The 21,784-nt window shown below is 32.3% G+C and overlaps 2 protein-coding genes across 17 annotated transcripts in view; one reads left to right on the forward strand and one right to left on the reverse strand.

Moving 5' to 3' along the window:
• Window positions 1-7,788: 7,788 nt before the first annotated feature.
• Window positions 7,789-18,087, forward strand: LOC143226935 (DNA replication complex GINS protein PSF1-like). The gene is made up of 7 exons (XM_076458495.1): window positions 7,789-7,968; window positions 10,560-10,624; window positions 11,585-11,680; window positions 14,912-15,002; window positions 16,456-16,572; window positions 16,940-17,014; window positions 17,205-18,087. Exons 1-7 carry the CDS (start codon window positions 7,897-7,899, stop codon window positions 17,271-17,273), a joined length of 585 nt encoding a protein of 194 aa, XP_076314610.1. The 5' UTR covers window positions 7,789-7,896; the 3' UTR covers window positions 17,274-18,087.
• Window positions 17,280-21,784, reverse strand: part of LOC143226863 (mitogen-activated protein kinase-binding protein 1-like) — a 120,365-nt gene continuing 115,860 nt past the window's right edge. For all 16 annotated transcript variants that reach the window (XM_076458475.1, XM_076458427.1, XM_076458433.1 and 13 more), the window contains 3 exons: window positions 20,136-20,903; window positions 19,655-19,731; window positions 17,280-19,009 (listed from right to left, as the gene is read on the reverse strand). In XM_076458475.1, coding sequence (XP_076314590.1) covers window positions 18,650-19,009; window positions 19,655-19,731; window positions 20,136-20,903 — 1,205 coding nt within the window. In that variant the 3' untranslated portion in view covers window positions 17,280-18,649. The remainder of the gene's footprint in view (window positions 19,010-19,654; window positions 19,732-20,135; window positions 20,904-21,784) is intronic.

Consider the following 21,784-nt stretch of genomic DNA (forward strand, 5'->3'; position numbering starts at 1 on the left):
ATACGAGGTTGGCATGCTTTGAATCCAGAAGAGCGTAACATGTTCGTAACTTTATAAGTGCTTACTTCAACCCAGTTTCTGTATGCCATTGCGTGTTAAACTAGGGTTCCTACTAACTTCTCTGAGAACCTTTCTCTTGGTTCTCTCTGGGTTTTTGGTAAGGCGTCCAGAACGACGCCTGTTTCCTGTTCGCCATGATGACCAAGCAGATAATGAGGGAGACGGCGCAAAATTGTCGGAAGTAAATATTTTGCTGGCTAAATTCCAATAATTATGAACCCAGTATTTAGTTCTGAAATGGTATAATGTAGTTTAGTCGCCAAAGTAAACAAAATGTTTATAGGAATATCAGTTTTTCACACGTTCTGAAATGTGCGAACACTTTCTGCTACTCCTATTTTTGGTTATTTGTTTATAAACAGTTTACTTGTCGTTTAATTTATATAAAAATTTATGTAGATGTGTGTTAGTATAAATAATATTAATAATAGACCACACGTCTATTAGCCTAATCGTGATACTTTTTAAGTTATGAGCAAAAACTACTCGGGACGTAGGGGTACGAACACTTTCTGTCGTAATTGTAGCTTAAAACAAGTTTATACATTGTTCAACATTATTCGAACACGCTAGCGTTTTCGTAATACAAATATTGTTGATTCTTAGTTTCAAGAATCTGCTGCAAATTTAAAGAATAAGCGGGACTTGCGTAATACACATCCAACAATATATGCCACAGTCATCAAACCGAAACAAACGTTGGTATCAAATTAAACGTATGACGGTAAACCCGTCACATCGAACATCTCGGGTAGTAAATCCCGAATCCCTACCAAAAACAGAAGATTTCTGCTGGGATCATTTAGAATAGACCTACAGCAAATAAGAATCCACAAATATGAAATTCAGTGGCAAAAGTTCTCTACGTACCAAGGGCAATAGCACGCAAAATAATCAAGAAGAATCTTCGTCTAAAAATACATTATCACAAAATTCATGGTTTATAATGGTGCATATTATTAAAGGTTGCTACAAATCCAAAGAATGGCATTATTAATTTTGTATGCAGAAACGGCTCGTTTGGGTTGAGAAAATATTTTACATAGAAGGATCATACAGGATCTGTGTTTTAAATATAAATTCTTGTATAACGGTATCAACATAGAAAACCTGCTGTGGTATTATTTTACCTACTAGTAGTTGTGACGGATATACTATTATATATCTATTTTAATACCAATGTTTTTAAGTTAACTTTATATTTTTAATGTACATAACTTACATTGTTAAATCTGTGCTACGAAATCCCAGCCCTATTTATTAAAATTGTAGAAGGTTCTCTAGTGCAAGAGACAACAATACGTGTGTTTACGTAAACACTGGTGTATCTTTTATATTGTTGCTGTAATAAAGTATTTACTGTTATACACTGTTGGCCAAAATCTTACGGCCAATGAACATTGAGAAAAAAATATGCATTTTGCGTTGTTAAACTCAACCACTTATTTGAGTAGAGCTTCGAAAGATGAAAATAAGAAAAGGGAAGATAAAAAACTTTTTTTTAGTATTTAATAGAGAAAATGTGAACACTATGAAATTAGCTTAAATGCTAGCTGGTCAAAAGTTTAAGACCATACTGAAACGAAGCATTAATCGGTAAACACATAACGAAATTTAGTCATTTGTGTTCAAGCGTTGTCAACATCTCCTACTGACATCACCTGTGTTGCATTGGGTAAAAACATGGTTTAGGCTAAAAAGTTGACAGAGTTTGAACGTAGCAGAATTGTCGAGCTGCAAAACCAAGGTCTCTCTCAACGTGCCATCGCTGGTGAGATTGGGCGTAGTAAAACTGATGTTGCAAATTTCTTAAAAGACCCTGACGGATACGGAACGACAATTTCAATGTGGTCGACCCAAAAAATTTCGTCGGTGTTGAACAGGAAGATTCGACGGGTTGTCCAGCAAGAAACCAGCCATTCGTTGAACCAGATTAAGGCCCTTACGGACGCAGAATGCAGCTCAAGAACAATAAGACGGCATCTACGAGAGAAAGGCTTTAAAACCGTAAACGTCTATAAAGGACACGCCTCCATTGACACCACGAAACAGCTCGATTAAACTTTGCTGAGAAGCACCAAACATGGGACGTAGAAAAGTGGACGAAGGTTTTGTTCTCTGATGAGAAAAAAATTAAGCTGGATGGTCCAGATGGCTTCCAACGTTACTGGCATGATAAGGATATCCCACCGGAGACATTTTCTACACGACACAGTGGAGGAGGTTCCATCATGATCTGGGGTGCTTTCTCCTTCCATGGAACAATGGAGCTTCAGGTTATACAGAGGCGTCAAACAGCAGCTGGCTACATTGGCATGTTGAAGAGAGCATCCTTATTGACTGAAGGCCATTGCTTGTGTGGAAATGACCGGATTTTTCAGCAGGACAACGCTGCAATCCACAATGTCTTCAGAACAAAGGAGTTTTTCATGGCAAATAACGTGATTCTTTTGGACCATCCAGCATATTCGCCTGAACTGAACCCCATTGAAAATGTTTGTGGGTGGATGGCAAGGGAAATCTATAGAAATAGACGTCAATTCCAAACAGTGCATGATCTTCGTGAAGCCATCTTCACCATTTGGAATAACATTCCAGCCAGCCTTCTGCAAACGCTTATATCGACCATGCCAAAGCGAATGTTTCTTATTTCCATCTTTCAAAGCTCTACTCAAATAAGTGGTTGCGTCTAACAATGCAAATTGCATATTTTTTCTTTATGTTCATTGGCCTTATGATTTTGACCAGCAGTGTATATTTATTTTAAAACCTATGCTCGTTTCAGTCTCATGCATGTGAAGTATATTGCTGGATGTATCTTACGCAAGTCCTTCCTGTTCTCTAAATTCGTAGAAGATTTTCGAGATCAAGAATCAACAATATATGTTTTATGAAACAACTAGCATGTCTTCGAACATTGTTGAACATTCGGGAATCTCGTCTTAAAGTATATAAACCGACGCACCAGGCGACAGAACTGGATATTTATTGGTCGCTACAGTCAGTATACTATAAGCCTCGGAGGGTATAGTTGTGGTTGACGCTTATTACTCGGAAAACTACAGAATATGGCAATGTTTATAGATTTTGAACATTACTATCCGTTCAACTTCAGTGAATTTACTTCAGACATAAGTATTTCAATGAGAACGTTAAACATTTTCCTTGGTAAAAAACAGCTTATAAGCGGTGTGAGGCTAGCCAATCCAGCTAGCATTTCTGTCAAGTAAAATGTATCTGTGTATTAACATAAAAGTAATTTGTGCCTCGTGGACCTGGACTGTTGATAAAACAGTTGTAGATCACACAGAATACAAAATATTATTTGTGAGTTTATAATTTTTTGTACATATATAATTATTTGTAATAACTGTTATTATAAATTGCATTGTATTTGTGTGTGTGTGTGTATTTAAATATATTTCTGTTAAAAACTATATGTATCAGTTTTGTTAACAAATATCATTTGACACACACCAACATTTAATTAACTTCTAAATTCAAATTCAAATTCAAATTTCCAGTTATTTGAAACCTTAATACGTAAAGTACATAACATAATAAATCGGAGACTCGTCCGAGATACGTTATAATACGTAATAATGCCTAAGCTGATATATCGTGACATTCTCCTCACTCCTATAAAGAGACAGTATATATTATTGGTTTGCTTTAGTTGATGTTCTGTAAACCATAGAAGGTATAAGTGTGATTAACGCTTAGTAATCGGGAAATTTCAGATATTTGACCAGTAACGTTTATAGATTTTGAGCATTACAAACGACTTGTCTTCAACGGATTCACATCGACCAATGATATTTTTACGAAGACATTATATATGCCCATTATAGACTCTTTCTTTCTAAACCAAAGATCCACCACAAATGTTATTTACTTTTACTGATATGTTGTAAACTCGTTAGTTACAATGTACAATGATTATAGGGAACCCGAAGATTTAAAAACAAGGCTGCCAGCACCGTTAAATAAGTAAATTGTTAGAATTTGAAATAATACTTCCTGACTGAAAAAGCTGCAGATTCATTTGACCATCACATATATCTTTATACAATACATTGTATTTATATGATAATTTCTTTGGTATTTTAGAAACACACCAAATCAATCCATCAACAAAAGTATCAACATCATTTTAAATTTAATGTATGACAAGTATAGCATCAACTACACATTAAGTCTATTCGCACAATGTTGCAACACAGACCTTTTTTTTTATAACTCTTAGCAAAAAAGAAAATGTCCCAAGGGTTAAGTTTGCATTTTGGCTTTAAAAGTTTGAAACTTATTCTTTTCAATATTCAGCCAAGGTTTCACTTCCAAACTTTTCATTTCACTACTCAACCCCGGAAAGACTGTTGAAACGACATTTCAGTCTGAACACCCACCTAATTCCTCTATACGTGGAGGATAGAAAGCTAAAATTCATGGTTTAAATATTTTTTACCTAGGTATCATTACTAATTCATGTAAACTCTTGGCTGAAAACTCTTATGATAAATATTACCAGCATTTAAAGTTTTATGAAAAAATAACAATATTCCTAGAAGGAATAACTTATTTGTAAATTTCTATATTCAACTGCACGGTTTGGAACTTCTCAATATTTAAATTAATTTTTAAGGTTTTTCACGTGAACCAAGACTGATTTCAGTATCTAGTTTAAGCTTTTATGCAACAGCCAACTGCTTAATTTCTTCAAATATCTCAAGAAATATTAAAATGAATTGAATGAAATAAATTCCTAACTAAAGTATAAAATTTCGCACCCGAGTTAATTTTTTCCAGCTTTTCATCGATCGATATACATTAAGCACAAATATCTGTGTCTGTCTGTTTGTCCATTATATAACTATTACTTGAACGCGAGACCAATTTCAAACAAACTTTCTGAGATGATAGTATAGAATGAGCGAAATGTTATTGGGGGCACATAACCTCCCGGCCCGGCATGGCCGGGTGGTTAAGGCACTTGACTCGTAACCTGAGGATCGCGGGTTCAAATCCCCGTCGCACCAAACACATTCGTCTTTTCAGCCGTGGGGGCGTTATAATGGTACTGTTAATCCCACTATTCGTTGATAAAATAGTAGCCCAAGAGTTGGCGGTGGGTGGTGATGACTGGCTGCCTTCCCTCTAGTCTTCCACTGCTAAATTAGGGATGGCTAGCGCAGATAGCCCTCGTGTACCATTAAAATTTTATATATTACTATAACTTGATAGGTGATGTTGATGTCGAACCATAGTTGTCTTTAATAGTAATAATAAAACTTTGCTATTATAGTTGTTAGTTGTTTCCTCTTATCACCCGTTCCCCGCTGGAACAGCAGTACGTCTACGGATTTACAACGTTAATATCAGCGATGCGATTTCCCCCGGTAGACTTAGCATATAACGAGCACACATACTCCATTTATCAGCTACATTTTTGCGAGCCAACAACACCAAGTGTGGGGTCCTCATACTCCCGATTTGATTTTATTACTCACCGGGATCTTTACCGAACTACCCTGAAAACTAATTATATGCCTAAAGTAGTGCATCGTCAATTTTATATGCATAATACTAGTATTTCTTTCAATACAAGAAAGGAGCCATTTAGAACCCAGGCGGAAGAGTCCATGTTAGAATTAGGTAGATAGGGTCGTCATTGTTACTGTACGCTTGTCTGGAAACGCCAAAAACTTTCTTACTTGGAGGCCCAGCATGGCCAGGTGGGTTAAGGCGTGCGACTCATAATTTAAGGTTCGCAGGTTCGCATCCCCGTCGCACCAAACTTTTAAGCCGTGGGGGGTGTTATAATGTGACAGTCAATCCCACTATTCGTTGGAAAAGTAGTAGCCAAAGAGTTGGTGGTGGGTGGTGATGACTAGCTGCCTTCTCTCTAGGCTTACACTGCTAAAATAGGGATGGCTAGCGCAGATAGCCTTTGAGTAGCTTTGCGCGAAATTCAAAACAAACCAATCATAACCTCCCACCTCCATTGTTACTGTCACTGTCTTTGACGTAAATTAATGTTAACTAAATTCATAGATGGCGCTACGTCACAACACAAAATTTTATTGAACTTTCCATAACACAACGTACGTTGTAAATAAATTGTATGAAAGTTGAAATTTTCATTTTATTTATAATAGCATCTATCCCAAATTAAAGGATGGATACATCAGCTTGCTATTAATATCAGTGAGTTAAAAACTATTACAGATTAATAAAGATTCCATTACAATTTCATACAAACAAGTTAGAGCTTTAACAGTCACATTATAGAGCCAAATAATGATAATAATCTCATTTATCACTGTTCTCTGATTTCTCCTGCTTAATTAGTTTTCAGATCGCTCAATTTTGTAAGGTAATGAATCTCATGTGGCAATGCTCATCATATTTATTGAAGTGGTTTACTCAACCAATAATGCGGAGTTCCTACAAAAGCCACCACAAAAAAGACAAGAAAACTATATTTTAAACTGGCTCGGCATGGCCAGGTGGGTTAAGGCGTTTGACTCGTAATCCGAGGATCGCGAGTTCGAATGCCCATCGTACAAAATATACTCGCCCATTCAACTGTGGGGCGTTATAATGTGCGGTCAATCCCTCTATTCGTTGGTAAAAAAGTAGCCTAAGAGTTGGCGGTGGGTGGTAACGACTAGCTGCCTTCCCTCTACTCTTACACTGTTTAATTATGGATGGCTTGCACAGATAGCTCTTGTGTAGCTTTGCACGAAATTCAGGAAACAAAACTCTACAAGAAATTTTAATATCTGATTAACGAAAACAATCAAATTAATACTGAATTAATTGTTCTCTAACTTATTGAATTCTTCCTGGCAAGTATTAGACATGCTATCCCTCGAAATACAGCAGCTTCACTCATTCACGCACATTCACGTACAAAAGAGAAAGAAAGTGTGTTTGACAAGCTGGTTGAATTTGCCTAGCACGAGTATTAAGTAATGACTCTGGACATATTGCGAAAAATGAAAATCTTTTTTTCGTTGGAAAAACAAAACCCAGAGTACGCGTTTGCGCAGACAAAATCACAGTAGCTTCTACCGAAATGTGCATAGCTTCACAATTTTTTCCCTTGGGAAAGTCTTCCTTGGAACTCAACACCTTGATCTTAAAATAATTATTCCCTCTAAGAACGTCAAATGCTGGATTGATATATATGTTGACAACTTAAAAAAGCCTGACTTTCAGTTTTGAGCCGTTGGGTTTATTTCCTTTATAATATTTTTCGAAAAATTTTCACAAACCCTAGGTTAGTAACCACATGTCCACAAGATGTTAATTTTTTTTTTCTACTTTTAGTTTGGTTTGGTTTAATTTAAATTTTGCGCAAAGCTACTCTACTTTTTGTACTTGCTGGGCTTCCAAAGTCGTCAATACACAAAAATATAGAAAGTTAACAATTATTTTCTGCTATTGTCTGAAAAAGTATAAAAACAGTAAGAACCTAACAGAGCTTTTTAGAATATAAAAGAAAACATTCTGAAAATGCATATTCCTTCCAAGTGGTGATGAAATATGAAAAACTTAAAAAATACATTCTTGAAAACTTCATTTTCCGATTTAATATAAATTACCTACCATGTTCATATTTTAAGTTTCTATCAATATATAATTTATTTGCAACTATGTTGATATATTTTCGTATTTGTTATAACTAACCGAGCTCAGTAATGATGCATTATTATTATTTCTCATTTCAACGCTAGAGGACACTTTAAGTATTGGCGCTCTGAATCTAATTTTTGTTTTTGAGTTTTATTGAAAAGTGGATGGTAAAAATATCATTTTAAATTTTTACAAAAAATGTTAGGTGAAAAGGCTCTGGAATTAATCAAAGAAGTGAAACGTTCTCAAGATTCACTCCCAATGTTAAAGGTTTGTCTCAGATCAGAAAATAATTTTGGGTGTATTGCAAATCTTTAAGTACAACTTCGTTTTTTAACTTCATGTTGAAAATACCATTAATTGTTCTTCTATACTTTGTATTCAGGAAAAACGAGTCATTAAATTTGTAGATAGTTTGACTGTATATCAGTGTAAGCTATCAGGTCATCCCTTAAGTAATGTCCGATTTTAGGTTTAGAAAAAGAGAAAGGATTTCAAATGCTTTTAACGTTATTTAATCAATAATATATATTCCATTTCTATTAATTACTTCTTGCCAACGATTTACAAGCTACTGAATGCCACTTCTATAAATTTCTTGGGGTTTGGAGGAAAAGAATGTAGAGAGAGTAGTTTTTACATCTTCTTGTGTTCCAAATTCTGTTTCCATCAAGATAGTTCTGCAAACTTCTGAATAGAGATGATAATCAGATGGGGCAAGGCTGAACAATAAGGAGGATGTGGAAGTTTTTCACAGTCTAGCTCTTCAGTCTTTGCAGATGTGATCCTTGCTGTATGGAGCTGTGCATTATCCTAATGTAACACATCACCTTTATGATTGATCAAAGCAGGCCTCCTTTTCTTTCAGTGCAACATTCAAGTGCTCCAACCATTGACAATAGAAGTTTGATGTAATCATTACATTGAGTGGCAGCAACTCAAAGTGGATCACACCAAATACTTAACAAATCTTTCGAAGAGTGGAGGTCCATTTTGGGCCATGCTTTAACCAGTTTACCTGCACTGAACAATTGTCTGTGGCACTTAACATTTTTATAAAATGTCCGTTTTTCATCTCCGTCACTAACCTGTCCAAAAAAGGTGAGTTATGTTTACGAGAGTGTAGAGAAGTGCAAATGTCCACTCTTGCTATAAGGTTGGCTTTTGTCAAATCATAAGGGACTCATTTTCCAAGTTTTGACACCTTTCCAAGCTGTTGCAAGTGATGGTGAACTATTGAATGGGTTGAATTAAGCTTTTGTACTAGTTCTTCAACTATTACAGCACAATCTTCATCAAGTGTAGCCAGCAGCAATTCATCATTAAACTCAACATGATGACTTGAATGTGGCACATCACTTAGCTGTAATCACCTGATCTGAACTTCTGAAACCACCTTCAAAGTTTTCTTTCACTGAGAGACTCTTCACCATAAACACCATAAATGTTTTGTGTAGTTTCTGCTGCACTATTGCCTTTTTTTAAATTCGCAAAGCATTATATACCTAATGTGCTTCCTCAGACACATCCATCTTCATAAGGGTTCATTTGATAAATTATCTGAGTAAATGGAGTTGGGTCAGTTTCTCTTATTTGTCTGAACATTTTTATATATGCCCTACTACATATTTTTGTCATTAAAACCTTCTACAAAGATAGAAATGATGATATCTTTCTGTAATAAATTTTTGGACATTACTTGTGGGGTGACCTGATACATTACCACTGTGAGTAATAAATTAGAACCATTGAGTCAAATTATTTTTCTACTACTATTAAACATGCTAAATTATTAGTACTTGTAATAGCTGGTTTCAAGTAATAATCATATGTACTAATCGTATAGTATAAAGCATGTAACCTGGAAAAAGTATCCCACCTCTTATGTTTACAGGATTATGTAATTTTACACCATGTGTGCATGGGTCTCTAGGTGTTTTCAAGTCCACTCCATCTCAACTTGATATTGTTCAGATATTTTAGATTTGATGTGCCTTGAAATACTCTATGAAGATGTTTTATTAAAAAATTAGGCTCTGACATTCAGAATTGTGTATCTGGTAGTTTGGTAAATAATAAGGATATTGTGGGGTTGTTTTGTCAGGAATAGATTCATCTTTTTCAGAAATAATAATGTAAAAAAATCAAAATATTATAATTTACATGAAATTATCTTCAGGTTGCAAGGAACTGCAAAACAGTTTTATAATAAAATTGTTTGCACGTGAAACAGTTTTTGGTATACAGCAGTATCTTATGTGGAGTAACATGTAGATATATCATTTTGTTTCCATTGACCCAATTGACTCCACTTATATATATAGGAATATTTGACTTAGATGATATATGAATACTAGCTGATATAAGCTTGTCGTAACTAACTTATCAGTCCTTTTTTTGACACAGTTCTTAACACCTGGCTTATATGTAAATCCTCTTGTTTGTATAAATATATGTACATGGATGTGTATTCAGAAGTTATGAGATTAACCAAAAAATTATTTTTACATTGATTAGAAAGGGTTGTATCAATGCAAAAAGTAATGAAATTCCTTTTCAAAATAAAAGTCCCATAAACATCTTAATATGTATATGAATATATAATTTTAATGTGTGAACAAGTGTGCTCAAAACAAGTACAATAGTACTGATAGTGTATTTCATTCTTATAAGATTAACAACTTAAACAACACAGGCAGTGTTTTCACCATTTTCAACACAAAAACCAGGCACAAAACTGAGGTCTATACTATGTAAAAACTACACTGATAAACACCACACCAACATTATTTATAAAATACAATATAATTATGTTAGTTGTTTAAATACCCTTGAAGTGTCTTCAAAAATTTCTTTTATAGGAAGATGCTATTAAACAAGTTCTTGAAGAAATGAAAGCACTCTTTGCAGAGAATCAGAGAGATGTGTAAGTTCATTGCAGGTTGTATGCAAGAAATTGCTTTCACCTTATTTTTACCCTGATTTCATTCCATGTTGGAAAATTGTTCCATAAATGTAAGCCACTTGCATAAAAGTTTAATTGTAACATGTTTATTAACAGGTTAATAAGCTGTCAATGTAATTGAGGTATACTCCACCTTTTTGTCACATTTAATGCCATTTTCAGTTGTTTATAACAATCTAACTAAAGTTAACAAAAGTGAATCTGTTTTTGTGAAACTACATGAAGGATATAACACAATGATGATGCTACTTGTTTCTTTTATTACTAATAGTTAACATCTGAGGATTAGAAAGTGAACACGTGTGATCAGAACTTTGCTAAGATCTTTTAACACATTTAAAATATTTAAACTTCTTGTAGTAATAGTAACTAAATTTTAAAAGGTGTATTATCAACTTATAAAGTTATTTTATCATATTTTGTTTTAGCTTTGCTCTTGTGAAAGTCATAAATGCAGACATGTTTTTCTGTAAATTGTTAAACATTTTGTTTGTGTTTTGATGATGAATTTTGGCTGTTTTGAAATAAAATTGTTGTTAATTAGAATATTATGTGTGGTTTATAGGTGAAAAAGCAGCAGCTAAACCAGTCGAGACAATTGTTCCTGTAATAAAACTAATAACATGGTTTTAATTTGAGAATTAGAATGATAAATGATGAAATTTAATGGTTGTAGGTTGCTACAAAAATGTCAAATGAATGTTTGCACTTCACCACTGACCTTTAATACTAAAAAAAAGTGTGTAGTTTACAAATTATCAACAGTAGTGCTTGAATTCCCATAGAAATAATAGCAGTAGCATAATAAATATTTTTATTTACAAAATCTAAAATAATATATTTGATTCCTTAACAATTTGATCAGCACCTAATGATTACCAGAAAGTTTGACAGTTATGAAAACAAAAATTATAATTTCAGAACTGCTTCAGTTAATGAAGAAATTCAACTGCATACAACAGTTCAACTACGTCATTCAGTGCTTCTTCGTAACAAACGGTGTCTTCTAACATATCTGTAAGTCTTGTTGCATTTCCTTGCTTCTTCGTAACAAATGGTGTAAGTCTTGTTGCTTTTGCTCAGTGACATTTTTGTTATGGTTTAGTGTATTTAGAAGTAGTTTACACATTTGTTGTTTGATTAGTATTGCTATGAATAGAGCTGGTCCATTAACTCAATCACTTGATAAAATCAATAACTTATGAGCATCAATTATATCAGTTAGTGTTGTGTAGAGTAACTGGATAATTGAAATTATTATTAAATCAATTAATGTCACAATACTAATAAAATCATTAAAATTAATGTTTCTAATTATTTTAACTATCCAATTAATCAGAATATTCTCATAATTTTCAGTTAATTAAATATGGTTCAATTAAATTTATTAGTGTTATGACTAACAAAAATAACTAATACAAATTAAGGTTTACAATTATTGCTATTTTAGATTATTCCAACTATTGATGAAAATAAAATATTGTTATTTTGATTTCTTCTAATTTTCTCAATATTTGGTCTCTTTGGTAATCAGGAAGATTATTATATGTATTTTTTTGTTTGAGTTGTAACAAAGCTACCAAAACTATCACTGTCTGAAATTGAAAACCTGCTGAATAGAGGGTGAGTAACACCTATCACCAATGGTTAATAAATAAGTAAATATAACATTAAAGTTTCCAAGTATTATCCATCATTTTATCAAGATGACAAAATAAAAATGCAATCTATATACATTTTATTTTATATGGTAAAAATAATGAAAAACACCAACCCCCTAACTCACTATGTATAAATAGGCTGTCATTGTAACATAGTTTTTTTTATAAGGCCAAGATAAAAGTTATATTTGGGTTAATTTAGAAAAAGCCAATCCTATATGTTTTATGCCTGTTCTTCTAAAATTGTCTTGAGAAAGTAAAACTATATCAGTTGTATGTTTATTACTTGGGTAAATGTGTATTAGGAACAAAGACATGTGGGAAATAACTGTTTTTAGAAAGAATAGAGCAGTGCTTATTTGCTAAAGAACAAAAATAGAAAATCCTATAACAAGCACTTTTGAAAAGTAGGCCTATGTGTTTTTTTTAACATCATGTTAAAAAGAACTGATATGAAGCTAAAAAAGTGTAAATTAATTCTTGATTTGGAAGAATACATGAAAATATTTTTAAGTAATTGTTTTATTAAAGAAACAAATTATACTTACCTACCATTTTTCCTTCCAGTGTTATTGAAATAATCTTATTTTAGTCAATTATGCAATGACAAATGAACATATAATAATAACAGAGATATTTTATGGTCTGCATTTTGTTAATACAAAATAAGTTGTTAGGAATGCTTGTTAACTTAGCACTAGAATATTTTTGTGTTCAAGATAATGGCTGATTTTATATACATAATAAATGTCTTCTTTTCCTTCTCTTACAAGTGAAGTTGCACTTGCTGTTTAGTATGGTATCCACATGCTTAATTGCCTAAATGTAGTGTGTACATTCTGTTCACCATTAAGTAGTTGTGATCACCTAGTTGTATTCACATAAAACTGCAAACTTGGTTCCAAGAACTCAGTGTATGTAAAAACAAAAGGCCTAAAATTTGTGACAAAAAAAAAAGTTACATTACAGATGTTTCTGTTTTACATTCCTCTTAATTTGCTTATAGGGGATTCAAAATCTATGGCATGTCTACTAGCATTTCAGATCTGTATTTTGTCTTCAAGTTGTTGCCCAAAAAAACTTGTGTTCAATGTCGGAACTCATTTGGGCTGGATGATGAGAGGCAAAAGGTCTTCTGAAATGCTATTTGTTTATAAGTGTAGTGTGATACATTAAAAGTTATGATTAAAAAAAACAAACATTTTTAACATTAAAATCTTACTAGCAATTAATATTTATATTTTTTATATATTTGAAAAATGTTAAAGTACTCCATCTAGTGTTGGCTAAATGTGGTGTATTCTTGAATATGTTTTGAAAAATAATTTTCTTTCCAACAATCAGTTGATACCAGGTGTAGACCAATGGTTGAAATTAGTAATGTTTTATGTTTACTTGTGATTTTTTTTATTTTAGGGTAACTAAATGTTGTTTGAGAATGGAACAAATTAATGTTTATTTTCATGAACAAATATTTATTATTTTTATTGAAGTAGTCTTGTGAAAGTTTGTAGAGATGTCCACAGAAGTTTATTGATTGTATTTCATCTTGTTATAGGTTTTGTACTTGCATAGCTGATATATTTCCATGTACAATAATTTATAATTACAAACAGTAACTTAATCCTCAGTTATTGCTACTAAAATTTATCTATTATATAAAACAATAAGTAGTTCAAAAATGTCTTAAAAGTCCACAAGCTGAAAATAGGAAAATTAGTGTCGTGTGAGAATAATCAATTAGTCGAGTGTAATAAGTTAATGACCCTTATGATTAATCAATTATAGTAGAATATCAACATTAAAGGCACCTCTTGCCAAAAATGAGCCATGCAAAGCTAGATTCCATAATAACCATACTATATTTCTGAAATGTCCCCCATTTTATCTGGAGTATTCATTTAAAGCTACAATAAAGCAATAAATAACCATTTGTGTCCTTAGAATGTTTAGTTGAAACTGTAATACAATGCTCTTCAGTGCAACAAAGCATGCATGCAGAAACAAGTTGACTTGACCCCTGCTCTTAGAACATGATGTGGAATTTATCAGAAAAATATCATCTTATGTATTCCATAGTGTTTACAACAAGAATTTCCCAGAGTAATAAGATTACACTTCGAATCTGTGATCCACTAAACATTGCAAGTGTTTGAATATTGGTCATTCTTTTAGAATGTTTGAAATTTAGCAGTACGTCACACACAAATATTTGTGCACTTATCAAATTCTATTTCCCTTTCATTAAATGTATTCATCAACTAATAAATTCTCTTTATTCACAAATGTTTAACCTTTAGTTATTTTTATTAAAAATACTTTATTTTTTAAAGATTTTGAGAACTTAGTGTTATGAGTGTTAGTGAAATCATTTGATAAAATTTTAAAAATAACTAAAAGATCATGACTTGCATGCTTTAATCTACTAGCAATGAAAAGGTTAAATGTTCATATAGAGAAAGCAACTAAAGGTACTACCTTTTAAACCAGATTAGAGGTACCTGTTAGTGCAAGATTTAGTTTGGTCACAAATAGTTGAAAAAGAAAGATATGTAATGCTACTGAATGCCTTCTTTTTCATTATTAGTTTTACTCGTTTGATGTACCTTAAAAAACTGAGGTGGGCTTTTGGCAGCATCTTGCCTTCTGATGTTCGATCTAACTTATCAGAGTCAGAGGTAGGCATTGCTATTAACAAATTTTTTAATATAAATTTTCTGTTGTCAGATAGCCAGCTTATTGTGAGCTATCAGAATTAATATTTTCCATTTTTTTGTATGTAACTGAACAATTTCATAACTTTAGTAATGATTGTTTTGCATGGATGGTGTATTACCTTTATTATTTGGATTGAAAACTCGTGCATTTGAGATAGTTGACTTCATCTGGTGCTTTATTTTGGTTATGAATTTATACAAATTATAACTAGTTTAAAAATTCCATTTATTCTGTCCAAAATATAAAAGCTGTAAGATTCATTATTTTGTAATTACGTATCAGCTTTTATGAATCCAGTTGTATTGGTACATAGATAATGGTAGTATCTCCAGTTTATCTTTATTGTTTATATTAACTGAAACAAAGTGAATTACAAGATAAATTGTGTTCCCCCTATTCACAAACAATATACAATGGGATTCTTTTAGTAAGCAGTTGTGTAATACATCTTCATTGTATGCAGTGTTTTTCAAATATAACATGTTTTTCTGCAAGCAAGTTAAATAACATGATACAGAATGCTCATGTTATTACTATGCATCGAATGTAAACACTACAATACTATTACAAGGTGCATTTTTCAGTAGAAACCCAACATACCTACAGGCATTTTTTTTTAACTCGACAACTTATAAAAATAACTTACCCTTTTTGTATTAAAAAGCTCTTTATAGAGGTAAGCACTCATAGAAATTGGTTCTTGTGAGTTAAGCTTGATTTATTGCTGACTAATATGTGTATTCAAATTGACTCAGTGGTAAGAATGCCAGAAGTTCCTGTTTAAATACAGGGATGGTTATTATTTTTTTTAAATAAGTAATTATGCTTACAGCAAGCTTTTGCAAGATTGCCATTGAATTTCAAAGAATGGATATCGGAGTGGTTCGGTGGATACAGCACTTAATTATCACGTGGAAGTTGCTCATTCAAATCCTAAATGAGATGGGATTTGATTTTTTAAGTAAATGGTCATAGTTACAGCAAACTCTTTCAATACTATTAAACATTAAATCAGGGATTTGTGATATTGGTTAATATTTGAATTAAAAGATGGCATATTTACAGCATCACAACACTAGTTTTTATATTTTAGTTGAAAACTTCTAACACCATCTATGAAATACATTCTAAAGAAAAATTAAGATAACTGAAATAGAAGGAAAATAATTCACATAATCAAATAAAGATTGTAGAAGACAAATTGAGGCCCAACTAAGTGTTCCCTGTACATAAGATAGTGAAGTTATAATTTCAAGATCCATCCTTAAGTGATGTATGTGTGTAAATTTTAAAGATTAATTCAATGTATAATGCACAAAGTAATAAATAAAAAACTTTTTTCTCATCCAGACTTGTGAATCCATTTCACCAATAAAACTTTGGACAGTTTTTTTTTTATATATATATTTTTAGTATCATTGGTTTATGTCTTACAACAAAGCACTGGCTACCTACATGAGTTCTATTGGAGATGGTATGGGAATTGACCTGCAACAGCACTTACAACCACCCAAGTCTTTCTATATTCAGGTACTGCAAAATGTGGACACTCACTAGCAGTGTAATCTAGTTTAATATTTATTTCATTAATTTATTTTTTAATTTGCATATTTGTAAAGCCCTTTAATAAAATGCAATTAAGCACATACCAAGAATTGTACGTGAAGTACAAATGTGAGTGTTACTGTAATTAATATAACAATATTTCAACCATTTTCTAGCCTTGTAATTAAGTAAAATTTACCACATTGGTTAGAAGTCAGACTCATACATCCTAGAAACTATTTTATGAGACTGTTCTACAAAACATTTGTCGTTATATGTTTTTCATGTTATCCTACATATGAAGTTCAACTACAGTATACACTTAGCATAATCACTTTTTTTTCATTCTAAGGTTCGTTGTTTACAAGACTTTGGTGATTTTGAAACAGCAGAAGGCACAAAGGTGGTCCTCACAAAAAATAGCATAGTAAGTATCGATTACTTTAACATACAATTATATGGAATTTTGAAAATTACTTGGTAAAATATTGTATCAATTGTCTAACAGTGAGTGAAATAAGATTTAAACTTGTCTTTATGTTGTGAAGTTCCATTCTGTAAATTGTATAACTGACAATGACTAGACCACTTTGTAATTGAATGTTTATTGTTTTCAGCATCTCATGCAGAGGTCTCAGTGTGAAAAATTAATCCACCAGGGAATCCTTGAACACATCACAATATAAACGCCATGAATTTGTCGTCTGGACTTTTATTTTAAATAACTGTACATAATTGTTCTTAGTTATACTGTACCCACTGTTAACAAATGCTGAATATAATATATCCCTAGATATATACACAGCTGAAATTTCAGTTAAAATGAAAGATACAACTATTATCACATCACTGGAAGACATTTTTTTCATACTAATGCAGTGTTAATCTAACTTAATTTCCTCTCATTTGCTATTTAAAATATTAATATTCCAACACAATTGACTGAATTTGAAACTGGATTTATCTGAGAGTAAAATTTCTCATATTATGCACTACTTCAAAACATTGTTCGAAGAATTTGGAGGTGGACCATGGATTAAAAAAAGTAACAGTCAGTTTCTAAATAATGATCAAAGTATTTAATTATGCTTGAATACAGGCATATACTTAAAAGAAAAAATAATCTGTGATCTAGTTGGTTTTGTATAAAATTCTTGAAAATATTATTTTATACAGCTATCAATTATGTATCTACAAATTCTTAGGGCAGATTCCACAATACTATTTAGCAGGCACAAGAAATTTTCTTTATGATATTAAATAGTGGATTATGTATGGGCTATCATCTGTCGTGTCATTACTAACCTTAAAAATGATTTTTAAACTGACAACTGTCTCCTGTTCAGACTTCAAAAGTAACTCCACAAAAAAAATTAAAATTTCAAACTATCAATATAAGTGAAGAGAAACTTATAAAATCATCATGTTCTGCTTTTTAAGATGTTGAAATTTAAAGGGTTTTAAAACCATGAAAAAAATAAAGATCCTCAACTTTTAAAATAACGTGTATCTTATATTTCATACATATATGAAAGAATGGACAGCTCCTTCAAGCAAAATTACCTAAAATTTCTAGTTAATATCACACCTGATATATCAACACTATCAAAACTACATATGACCACTATGTAGCATTGTTTTATCACTCAGAACATTATTTTAAAAAAAGTTAACACCATCATAAAATATGTAAATTTTCTTTTTTTGTACAGAAATCAATCATTTGAAAATTTCCATATCATGGAAGGCCATTTACAACTCCAAATATGCTTAAGATAAAATATCTTGATTCTTTGCCATTTCTGAGCTATTAGGTACATTTTTAAAATGTACAAAGATAATATTGAAAAAAAACAACATTCAAAATCCTACAAGGAGGAAGATGTAAAAGGTGTGGATGTTTTTTCTTTTAATACATGTAAAAGGAAACTGTGTACAACTTGATTCACTGTTAAGTTTCCTTTATCACATATAATGGTACTTAAGAGTTTAGATACTGGAAGGCTTAATTTTCTAGAGCCAGGTAAAAACAACAAAAATAGCTGATATTGTATATGAACCACTAATCTGATTTCTCCTGACCACTTCCTTTATTCATCCGTTGTTCCACTAAGTTCAGAAGTCGGTCTGAATATTGCTGTAAGAGGGCCATGGCATTAACCATTTCAGGCTGACTTGTGGGATCCAATTTCTTCCCCATAGAGTGCTGTACAAAATCAGAAGACAAATTGGAAGAACTCATGGTCATACGTTTGACATTTCCAAATGGATTTGTAGTATCTAAAGAAGCACCAGAAGGATTCCACATGGGCATTGGGGGAACAGCTGGTCGTAAGTTTTGTTGAGCCTGGAGAACTCCTTGAGCTAAGGTTGTAGTCATAGTAGACTTTTCTGCTGCAGGAAGTTCAGTGTCTACTGTTACCTACATAATAAATACATATACAATGTAATATGTTGCATCATGAATTTTTCACACTGCATTGGGGTCAGTACATATGATTAACTTTCTAATCATAGCTATTGAGAAACACAAACTTGGTTTTTCTGCAAACATTTTTTTTTAAAGGATATGTCTCAAAGCAAGAGTTGACAATTATTGGTCATTTGCCAAATGTATCAGCCAGACCGTGCCTGTTATGGTTTTATTCAGTAAATATTGATATTCTGAAGGTTTTTACAAAATTAAATAGAAGTAAAAGAGAACTAAACTGTTATAAATATTTGTGACACTCGTGATTGCATACAGAATTTTGTGACAAAGTTTTTGATGGACAGATTACGACTCAACAGGACAAATCCAATAAATAATAGTATGATTAGAAACACAACATACTAATTATGTTTATTATACTTATAACATTTGTGTTTCAGAACAAAGCTGCACAGTGTGCTGAGCCCACTGCAATGATCGAATTCTTAATTTTAAGATAAGCTAACCACTTAACATCCACATATCAGCTTCAATGTTGCTAGTTTGTTACCAATGTGTTAAAAAATGTAAGCTTACTTCCAGTTAAACTTTAATTTCCTACTGCACTGACTTAGCATAATTCCACTTTCTACTCACTCTTTGAAATATTTGAATGGCATAGCTCGTGACTCTCTTGAGCTCTTCTGCTACCTTTACACACAACTCTTGAGTTACTGCAAAAGTCACATGAAATGAAAGTTAAGGAGAAACAAACGTGAAGGTTAAACTAATTTAAAATTCATAAGGATAAATCAACTTGAATTACTCATATACCCAATGGGAATGTGTATCTATATAAAAACAAGATTAACATTATTGTTTTTGTTGACTAGATGTAACCCTTTTACAATTAAAGTTTTTTTTATATGGTTGTAATTACAAAACTTTACTTAAAGAAAACTAATGAAGCAAAGAAATTAACAGTTTAAACAATGTTTTTTCTTTTAGAAAAAGGAAAATTCATTACATAAGGGTATGTGGTTAGAAGAAATATTTTTTACCTTATTAATTGCAGAAGAACACATTTATTATGAAATAAATATTAAATTAATATCTACAAAAGAGTGGCCAAACTTACATGGTACTGATGATGGTTTGGTAAATAGGGTGATTGAACCTTTCTCCATGCTCAGTGAAGACATTTCTTCTGAAGAGATTTTGTTAATATTTACACTGTCATCATCATTCACTTTAGGTAACACAGACATCATCGGTTCAACCTTTGCTTGTGTACTACTACTGGTATCATAACCACTGTCTTTTCCCAGCCGACTGAGGTCTCGTTCACTCTTTGACCTGGAGGGGTCATTAGAAGTTAGAAGTTTTCGTGAGGTGAGTGTGTTATGTAAAAATTTGTTGGGGTCATTAGAATATCCTTTTCCTTTACCAAATTCTGTTGTACTGAGGCCTCTCTCTCTCCCCATAGAGACAACTCTTCCAACAGGGTGAGAAGACTGAGGCTCTGTAGGAGAACTGTCAGATGAAGAAGAATCAGGAGGAAGTTTTAAAGGTTCCAAACTACGAAGAGACAATCTTCGTGGTGTTGACAAAATTGTTCCAGGCCTTCCTAAAGCACTCACACTTGAAGTTGACGGAGCTTTGGACAATGGAGAAGCTCCCAGACCTGTGCGACGAGGAGTTCCGGGCACCTTGGCTAAAGTGTGAATTGATGGAACTTTCAAAAGAATTGAACCAGAGGAAGGTCCTTTATCATCTCTGGGTTGAAGGGAGCTCATACTAGCACTGCGAGACATATTGTTCCAGGGTGTAAGCATCTCACTTGAAGTTTGGTCATCAAGCTGTGTCTTAGCTTGAGCCCATAGAGGAGCTGTAGAGGACTGGGACCCTAGTGGAGACAGGATTGTAATATGAAGAAAGTCACCAAAGATACATACACACTAAAATATGTAATTAAAATACAGAAAAAAACACATAGTACTTCTATACAGTATTGTACTATAACTTTATAAAAGAAACCAGCTCACTTCAGCACCACATAATTAGCTCGTGGGTGAAATGGAACCATAAATGTTTGGATGTACACAATTCTAATTTTGTTGCCTATTATAAATAATACCATTACTATTTATTTAAAACAATACCAAAAGTAGTAATAAGTGAAGATACTACAGACTAGGTTTTAAATGGACTAGTTAAAGAATAAAATGATCATAGGTAGACACAAAACGTGAAACATATTAGTCTAACTTTGGTAATAAAATTCATATCACCACCCAGAGGATACATTTCTGTGCAATACCAGGACAGTTACAACAATAAAGAATAGCACCCTAGCTTTAAACTTTTTTGGAGATTAACAGCTATTTCAAGAGCTAAGTTTGGAAGTGTCAAGCTACAGAAATTAATAACATCAATATCTTTCTGCTTAAAAGTAATGAAAATTAATAAGATTTTGTTTACTATAATTTCATGTTTGAGGTTTTAATTGTAATGTAATTTCAAGACAGAATTTCATCGTCAACATCCAAATATTTTTAATGTAAGTCACTATAGCATACCAAAGGAAATTGTTTTTAGACTATACAATATAATTTGTAATTGATAGAAACTTCTAGGTTTTTATCAGATTACTAGTTCTTGCAATTTATATAAAACCAGTTTCAATACAATGTATTTACAATTTCAAAACATTCAGATTTTTTTTTGTCCCAAGATTATATAATCCAGCTTTAACCAGAAATAGTTTCTTGACACATCTATCCCTTT

This window comes from Tachypleus tridentatus, chromosome 1 (assembly GCF_004210375.1).
Source record: "Tachypleus tridentatus isolate NWPU-2018 chromosome 1, ASM421037v1, whole genome shotgun sequence".
NCBI classification, from domain to species: domain Eukaryota; kingdom Metazoa; phylum Arthropoda; class Merostomata; order Xiphosura; family Limulidae; genus Tachypleus; species Tachypleus tridentatus.

Coding starts and splice junctions, on each gene's coding strand:
- LOC143226935 (XM_076458495.1), top strand. CDS start 7,897: ATGTTAGGTGAAAAGGCTCTGGAATTAATCAAAGAAGTGAAACGTTCT. Junction 11,681..14,911: donor CGGTGTCTTCTAACATATCT/GTAAGTCTTGTT, acceptor TTTCATTATTAG/TTTTACTCGTTTGATGTACC. Junction 15,003..16,455: donor CTAACTTATCAGAGTCAGAG/GTAGGCATTGCT, acceptor ATATATTTTTAG/TATCATTGGTTTATGTCTTA.